The sequence below is a fragment of the Callionymus lyra genome, chromosome 1 (assembly GCF_982586985.1).
Source record: "Callionymus lyra chromosome 1, fCalLyr1.hap1.1, whole genome shotgun sequence".
Classification (NCBI taxonomy): domain Eukaryota; kingdom Metazoa; phylum Chordata; class Actinopteri; order Syngnathiformes; family Callionymidae; genus Callionymus; species Callionymus lyra.
Genome location: NC_141818.1, coordinates 2,298,385 through 2,307,491, shown reverse-complemented (window position 1 = coordinate 2,307,491; position 9,107 = coordinate 2,298,385). Strand labels below are relative to the sequence as shown.

The 9,107-nt window shown below is 42.1% G+C and overlaps 1 protein-coding gene across 2 annotated transcripts in view; it reads right to left on the bottom strand.

Annotated features, from left to right (window-relative positions):
• Positions 1-575: 575 nt before the first annotated feature.
• slc23a2 (solute carrier family 23 member 2) overlaps positions 576-9,107 on the bottom strand; it is a 36,758-nt gene continuing 28,226 nt past the window's right edge. For both annotated transcript variants that reach the window (XM_087787823.1, XM_087787814.1), the window contains exons 9-15: positions 8,857-8,977; positions 7,154-7,310; positions 6,902-7,049; positions 6,731-6,836; positions 5,627-5,894; positions 5,424-5,519; positions 576-3,875 (exon numbers count right to left, since the gene is read on the bottom strand). In XM_087787823.1, the coding sequence (XP_087643949.1) occupies positions 3,619-3,875; positions 5,424-5,519; positions 5,627-5,894; positions 6,731-6,836; positions 6,902-7,049; positions 7,154-7,310; positions 8,857-8,977 (1,153 nt within the window). In that variant the 3' untranslated portion in view covers positions 576-3,618. The remainder of the gene's footprint in view (positions 3,876-5,423; positions 5,520-5,626; positions 5,895-6,730; positions 6,837-6,901; positions 7,050-7,153; positions 7,311-8,856; positions 8,978-9,107) is intronic.

Below are 9,107 nucleotides of genomic sequence, written 5' to 3'. Positions count from 1 at the left end.
GAACATTTACATTAAATAAATGATCTTACATTTGTATATTTCCAAGACTTCTACCTTCTTCATTGCCTGTATTTCTTAGTTAACTGTTAATATTTTTTACTAATATCTATCTAATTAAAAACAGCAAATAACAAACAATCCAATTTAATCTATTGTATCAGACTACTCCACGTATATACAATTGATGCTTTAGTGACTGCTCTCTAGTGGCAGGAGGCCGTCACTGCACGCATCATATCTCTACCCTGCAGGAAGAACTTAATCATCAACATAAAAAGACTTGACTGACAGAACGTGACCCAGAGCTGAGAGTCGTGCTGATGCTGTCGAATATCAAACTGCTCAGACAACAAAGAGACGAAGATTCATCAAACCACGTCTCAGTTTGGTCTGCGGTGCGATTCCTGCATCACAACCTGAGTCAGCATTTTTCTTCTTTTAAGGAACTGGGGCGACAGTTTGTCAATCAACCTCACAAAAGAGTTTCAGTGGAGAAGTGAAGGATGTGTTTTTAACTCTAGTGTATCCATGGCAACAGGACGAGAAACAGCAAAAATACTACAAACAAAGCGAAGTAAAAGCTGGACTCAAATTTATGTCTGAAAACAAGTCACCAGTTGAAAACAGAAGACACTTTACATTCTGTAACGTCTTATGAAACCATCTCAGAGAATAAAACATTTGCTACGATTAGTTTCACACAAATTCAATCTCGTCGACCGTTAAATAGACTTTAATATCATTTAGTTTTACACGGATTCCACGGCGTGTTCCGATTGGATTAAAACAGCAACAACTGAATAATAATAATAATAATAATAAACATTATGAACACGACAGGATTAGAAAATAAATCATCAGAAACAAAAGTTTCTCCGGTAAGATTAGAACTTTGATTTATTCCTTTACAAATATTAGCTTGCAAAAAAAACAAAACAACAACAACATGAAAGTATGTATATGTATAAAAAACATTTCTCGTCAAAGATAAAACACGTATTACACCGATAATCTACAAGTAGCAGCCCCTTCAAAATAACTGAAAGGGAAAAAGCGCTTTCACCGTCTGGCCGTCTTCTTAAGAGCCATCAAGAAGGTTCTTAAGAAGGTTCTTAAGAAGGCTCTTAGGCGATGTTTCTCTGCATCGTTGGCAGGAGGGGAACATGTGCATAAGAGACTGAGAAGTGCTGAATGAAGAGACAACATTTGTCGTGGTCCAAACGAGAAGCTCGTTTCTGCTCCTGAAGCCACAGGTTTTCGCACCGACAACCTTCCATCTCGTGTGGGCGGAGCTTAACGTCGCGACAGCATCAAAGCGCAGCGGATCCGTCCATCACCCTTCAGTCCTGAGAACCACTCATCGCCACCGTCGGGCTTCAAACGGGGAGTGTGTGTGTGTGTACACATTAGCATCACTGTTGTGTGTGTATGTGTGCGTCGTAAAATACACACTAGGTCACGTGACCCTGATGTTCTTGGCACCGTTTACACGAACAAATATGAAGGTTAAATGAAAAGGCCCAGAGGTCACAGCCGAGACTAGACCAGTAATAAAGGATGGAATGAATCTGAAGTAGCGAACGCAGCAGCGGTCGTTAGCGAAAGATAGCGGCAGTCGTTAGCGAAAGCAAGCGGTGGTCGTTGGCGCAAGCCAGCGGCGGTCGTTAGCGAAGGCTAGCGTCGGTCATTGGCGAAAGCTAGTGGAGGTCGTTAGCGAACACGAAGTGCGTTTGCGAACACAGCGGTTCACGCGGCGGTCTTAAGCGGACGCAACCGTCTTTAGGGAACGCAAACCGTCTTTAGGGAACGCAAACCGTCCTTAGAGAACACGGCGGTCTTCTACGGAAGTGCCGGGCCTTAGAAACCGCAGCAGTCTTTAGGGACCGCGGCGGTCCTTAGCGAACGCATCGGTCTATAGGGACAGCCGCGGTCTTTAGCGAACGCATCGGTCTTTAGCGAACGCGGCGGTCTTTAGCGAACGCGGCGGTCTTTAGCGAACGCGGCTTTCCTAAGCGAACACAGAGGTCGCTAGCGAACGCGGCGGTCCTTAGAGAACACAGCGGTCTTTAACGGACGCGGCGGGCCTTAGAAACCGCGACAGTCTTTAGGGACCGTGGCGGCCTTTAGGCAACGCGGCGGTCTTTAGAGAACACGGTGGTCTTTACAGAATGCGGCGGTCTTTAGTGAACGCATCAGTCTTCAGCGAACACGCCGGGGCCTGTAGCGAACCGTGGGTGGTTGTGGGCAACCCGGAGGTCTTCAGCGAAAAGTGCAGACTTCAGCGAACGCAGCGCTCACTAGCAACCGCGGCAGAAGCTAACGCGAGAGAAGTCGACGTATGATTAGCCGACGTCTGAATGGTCAGCGACGCGTCAGAGGCGAGTCACGTTCTGCTTCTGAACGACGATTTTGATTCAATGTTTGGAACAACAAAAGTAACAAAGTCATTTCAAATATTTGCTTGAATCTAACCTACAAGTTACGCTCGAGTCTTTTCCCCCCAAAATGATTTCATTAAAAATCTATCATTGTGCTTCTAGAGACTTTCCTTTTAACAATGTAATACTTTTTTGTTTAGAATAACAGAATTACATTTAAACATTTGTCTTCACTATATTTTCATTTAAATGCCTTGTTTTAACAGCAAAGTGCTCTTGATCACGAAATGTGACGATAGAATTATTGATGGTTCTTTAATTGTCGTTTTTTTTTTCTTCTCTGCATCGAATCCTTGAACGAAGTTTTCCGTCTCAACAATTTTTCAATAAATACTATTTAAAAAAAACCTGGTCAAAGTCGCGTTAATCTTCTCAGGGCGTAAACCAGTAAATATATCTTCCTGCGAGACACAAGAAATGGTCGACATCTTTTCACATAAATAAATAAATATATAGAAGCAACAGAGGAAGTAAATCCATGACTTGTTGACGCTGGAGATGTTGAACCCGCCTGAGAAACGTGTCGTCGAGAGACCAGAACGGAGTTTCCTGCAGGTCCGTGAGGGTTAAAGTTCATCAACAATCGCTTTTTTAGTAGTTTTTTTAGTTGTGATGGGTTCAGGGTCCGAGCGCGAGGTCAGAGGTCAACACGAGGAGGCACGCGGTGGATCTCGGACTCCCTCCATGTTGAGGCGCGGACACGGGAGGGAGGTAGACGACGGACAGGAGTCGAGACCTTCGCTTGTAGAAAAAAAAACTAAAAAAAATAACGATGACCTTTTTTTTTTCGAAGCAAATCCAGCTTTTTGTGCAACGTCTCCGTCGTCGGTTCGAATCCGAGTCACGGCGTAAACGGGGTTCGAGTCGAGACGGTCGTCTCCGGGGTTCGGAAACCGCGCTCACCGACTACACGCATGCGTCTACCGTGGACTGTGAGTGAGTGAGTGTGACGCGACACGCTTGCATAAAATGGGGGTAAACGGTTAAAATTTGGGGCGCGATCCGAGTCACACACACTCAAGACGTCCTCACGTGTCATGCGTGACTTCATGCTTCAGAGCAGGACTAAAGTAAACTAAATACTGACAGGAGCCGGTGCTGGTCCGGCACCGTGAGTTCCTCTGTCCTCCTTCCACTCCACAACCCCCACCCCTGTACCCCCCAGCCTCAGCCCCGCCGGCTATACCCCGTCCTCCACCTCGACCCTCTCGCCCGCCTTCCCGGAGTCCCCCCGCCGTCTGTTCCTGCAGGCGTCCAGCAGGGGCCCCCACTGGTACCCGGTGAAGGTGGGGCTGATGGGCAGGTACGTGAAGACGTGGTGTCGCCGGATGAAGTCCATCCCGAACGGGAGGTCGTACGACTGCATGCCTTCCAGCTCCGCCGCGCTTTGGCGAGTCCCGCGTTTGAGCTTCTTCAGGCCTCGTTCTTCAGCCGTTCCTGAGGAGGAAAAAACACTTAATGTTTCCATCTTTAAGTTTTCACTGATGCTACTGACGAACATGATTATTGTGTTTGTAGTTATCAGAGTTTTTTAATGGTTTATATTTAATAAAGTGTGTTTAAAATTAAATATTAGAGTTTTAATTTACAATTAACATTCACAGCTTTTCGTTTTTAGTTGCAATTAAACATCCGGCCACTAGATGGCAGCAGTCATGAAGCCCTCCGCAGCTAAAGGAACAAGATCCTGGCGATGACTGAGGACGAGGGGATACAGTCGACTCCAGCAGCTTTTAAAGCTGATGTTTGGACATATTTTGGTTTGAAAACAAATGAAAGCAGTTACGACTGAGGACGAGAGGATACAGTGACTCCAGCAGCTTCAAAAGCTGATGTTTAAACATATTTTGGTTTGAAAACAAATTAAAGCAGTTACGACTGAGGACAAGAGGATACAGTGACTCCAGCAGCTTCTAAAGCTGATGTTTAAACATATTTTGTTTTGAAAACAAATGAAAGCAGTTACGACTGAGGACAAGAGGATACAGTGACTCCAGCAGCTTTAAAAGCTGATGTTTAAACATATTTTGGTTTGAAAACAAATGAAAGCAGTTACGACTGAGGACGAGAGGATACAGTGACTCCAGGAGTTTTTAAAGCTGATGTTTGGACATATTTTGGTTTGAAAACAAATGAAAGCAGTTACGACTTCGTCAAGAGTCATGTGGTCTGTAAATACTACAACACCAGAGTCAAGTACTGGACAATACTACACATATATACTTGTTACTACACCATCACAACACCAGAGTCAAGTACTGGACAATACTACACATATATACTTGTTACTACACCATCACAACACCAGAGTCAAGTACTCAACATTACTACGCATATATCTTTGTTACTACAGCAGCAGAGCTTAGTTCACAGAGAGGGAGTGAGAACAAAAGACGAGTGTTGCATAAAATAAGAAGGAAACTGTTAAATTTCAGTTTGACGACCATAGGTTCGTGTAGTTTTCGTAGTTTGAATTTTATCATTTCAGTTTGTAAGTAACATGTAATAAACCATTTTATAGTTTTTACAATTTAACTATGTGTGAGACTCAAATCTGTTAAATCACAGTAGATACATGTTCATGATGATATCGTGACCAATAAAGATGTGAGTGTTTAAGATAAGAAAAGGACGGAGATGGCAGATGTCAACAATTTAATTAAAACTGTTGAATCAATTAAAACTGTGTGTGTGTGTGTGTGTGTGTGTGTGTGTGTGTGTGTGTGTGTGTGTGTGTGTGTGTGTGTGTGTGTGTGTGTGCGTTGAAGGAGAACAAACACAGAGATCAAATCAAAATCAAACTTCCTGTTAGGTTTATATAAATATGTTCAGCCCTGCTTTAATTACTAAGTAAACTTGATTCTATCTTATTAAAATCATTCATCCTAGAGTGATGTCTCACAAATGAACAAGAAAACGTCATGTGTTCAAAGTGTGTGAAATATTAAGAGTTAAAAAAAACATGCGGAAGAGAAAAAGACTGACCAGGTATTGTGTTGTCCAGAACAAAAGCCACGGATCCTCCGACGAACATGGCCGTGGTGAGAAGAACGTTCAACACCTGGTCGATCTCAACGATGCCTGAAACCAAAGTTGAAGTGAATTAACTCTTAATGACTCAAAAACTCACAAAAAAACTTTGTCGTGTCAAAGAAAGTTAAAAAAACCTCCAGGTATGAGTTCCTCACCTGTGACCAGCGGGTTCTCCTTGATGTAGCTGGGCAGCATCAGTCCGAAGAAGATGGAGAATCCCAGAACGAAGAGGTTCCTGGAGGAGTTGAGGTCCACGAACTGCAGGTTGGACAATCCCACCGCCGTGATCATCCCGAACAGGGTGCAGAAGAGAGCGCCGAGGACCGGGTCGGGCAGCGACGCGAACAGGGCGCTGAATTTACCGATGAGGCCCAAGAGAAGCATCATGGCGGCGCCGTACTGGATCACACGACGACTGCCCACCTGGGATGGAAGAGGAGTCATCAGCCAATGAAACATCTCTAGATACAGACGGTTGGATTGTGAAAGTAGACATTAGTGATGGGTTCATGAGGTTTCATGAAAAAGTTTATAGGGTTTCATGAAACAGATGATGAGGTTTTAAGAAACAGTTGGAGTTTCATGGAACAGATGATAAGGTTTCATGAAACAGTTGGAGTTTCATGAAACAGATGGCTATTATGAAACTGATGATAAGGTTTCATGAAACTGATGATAAGGTTTCATGAAACTGATGATAAGGTTTCATAATACAGATTAAGAGGTTTCATGAAACAGTTGGAGTTTCATGACTCAGATGATGAGGTTTCATGAAACAGTTGGAGTTTCATGACTCAGATGATGAGGTTTCATGAAACAGTTGGAGTTTCATGAAACAGATGAGGAGGTTTCATGAAACAGATGATGAGGTTTCATGAAACAGATGACGAGGTTTCATGAAACAGTTGGAGTTTCATGAAATAGATGATGAGGTTTCATGAAACAGCTGAAGAGGTTTCATGAAACAGATGATAAGGTTTCATGAAACAGATGATTAAGCTTTATGAAACAGATGATAAAGTTTCATGAAACCTGGTAAAGCCATCACTCGTAGATTAACATAGAGTAAATGTTGGGACCAAATTAAATTTTCACCTTAAAATATATCTCTAGACAATTGTGATAATAGGTGTGTTGTCATCATAAAGCGCCCAGAAGAAGCAGTGGTTAAAACTTGGAGGCTCTGATCCTCATCCTAATGTGGTCACACTCAGCCTCTGAGGGACTTTTAAGTCGTAAACAAACGCATGGATAATTACCTTCGTGATTCCCAGAACGCCTATATTAGGACTGGAGGAAGTGGATCCATTTCCTGTCCCGAAGAGCCCGTCGAGCACGCAGGACAGACCCTCGATGAAGATCCCCCTGTGAGGACGATAAAGTAGAGGTTCAGGCGTCGCTCTCACGACTCACTGAGGAGAGGAAGTGACCTGTTGATGGCGTGGATGGGAGGAGGAGGAGCGCAGGAGAGGCGGGCGCAGGCGTAGTAGTCTCCGATGGACTCGATGATGCTCGCCACCACGGCGCTCATCATGCCGATCACGCCGGCGGCGGAGACGGTGGGAAGACCCCACTGGACTGCAGACACGAACACCACAGATGAATGAAGCTTCCTCGTGACATTTTGAAGAACACCTGCCCCACCTTGAAGGGGCAGACTAGTCTATGGAGAGCAAACCTACAGGGGTACGGGATCTTGAACCACGGAGCAGCGGCGATGATTCCCTGCCGGGCGTCGGTCCGAGCGTAGTAACCGTATTTCTCCTTCTCCGGCGGGAAAACGTCCGTCACGGTGAAGATGAAGCAGAGCAGCCATGACACCAGAATAGCCATGATGATCTGAAAGATTAGATTCATCATTACAGCCACTCGATTTCATGAAAACAGTACTTACACACAAGTACAATTATTAAAGGGCATAAAAGTAGTTTAAAAAAAGTGTTTCTGGCTCCCCCTAGTGCCATAACACTCTACTGCATGTACATTTCATTGAAAAAAAACATGATCGTTGTTGGATTTATTTCCTCATTTTATCTTCCTGGTAAATTAAAACATTATCTCAGTATTTCATATGAAAACGCTAAAGCAGTTTGCTGGTCATGTGACACCAACAGACAAAATTACATAGTAAAGATCATCGTGTAATAATATCAAGAGATTTTTTTTTTTTACACGAATCACTGTTTAAAAATCACACAAATCATTACAGAAAATAATAAATAACGAATGGATTTAAAATTGTGACATTTTGTTGCTTTAAGTATCAATTGTGGTCCATAAATAAATAACATTATTTTGACAATTATTTATATTTTAAATTTATAAATTACCATTAATTGTATTGCATTCTAATTAAGATTCATTTAGCATAACAATACAATATGACCGGTATATCAACACTTTTCTTCAGGATTTTTAACATATTTTTAAACGAAAATTGTTAAAATGTTCTTACGTGTTTTTATATGTTGACATGGCTGCGTATGATTTACTTGGTTTTCAGATATAACTAAACATTTTTTTCCAAGAAAGACAGGTCACTATATTTATTTCCTTCTGCTTTTGTTTATGAAAACACATAACTACTGGAACATTGGTGCACAAGGAAGTATTTTTTAATAAATAAAAAACAGCAAAACATTGTTTCTAATAAAGCTCCTCGAGTCGTCTACTGCCTAAGAAAGAAGCTAATGTTTATTAGCCACCTACAAGCTAATATTCATTTTTTGTTTTTTTTGCAAACGTAAAGTAAAATATAAAAAAGATTTTATTATAATTATATAAACATTGTGGTTGATTTGATATGTTGAGTTTTTTTGTTTGTTTGTTTTGGTTATAATTTAACGTTTAGAATTTTACTGTAATTCCATTAATCACCAGCAGAGGTCAGCAGGAGGCACTCGAAACCACCGCAGAAACGCATTTTAATCGTCTACATTTTTTTAATTATTTTTTTTATTACTTACTACTTAAATCCAACGTGGGAGTTTAAGGTTACAATGAACAAAAATAGTTTTCCATTGTTCTTAGAAAGCTTTAAAGTGTTTTTTTTAACTTGGCAACTGAAGCACACTGAGTACATAGTATAGTGAGTGAGTCACACATGAGTCACTAATGCTCACATGGGCCTTATTTTCTGAAAATATAAACTGCTTTCCTTTAAAATGGATGTGACTAAATATTGGGTCACAAGTCCAAAAGGTAGACAAGTTCAGAACCACTGCTCTACATCATAAACATCATAATAAAAAGACAATTTAAGTCAAGAGAGTTGCTTCTAAATGTTTTAATCATGTCTTGTTTTAGTTTCTTTATGAAGATATTTAGGTTTTTGTCCCTTTAAACACTTGATTAAAGCCAATTAAAGTGTGAGAAATGAACTCACTGGGAACATTTTGAAAACCTGCAGCCGGTAGGTCGTCCAGCCCTTCTTGGCCTTGTAGACGGGCAGAGGGAAGTGAACGTTCCTGGCGTACTGGGAGAAGAGCAGCACCAGGAAGATGGTCCTGCGGACAGAAGAAGTGAATGATGATCCTGGCCGAGGCAGAATGAAGTGAAGCGACAGCTTCTGCTGCATAAACCAGTTTCCTGCTCCATTCCCCACAGACGCAGCAAACGCCAATCAATTAACTCTAA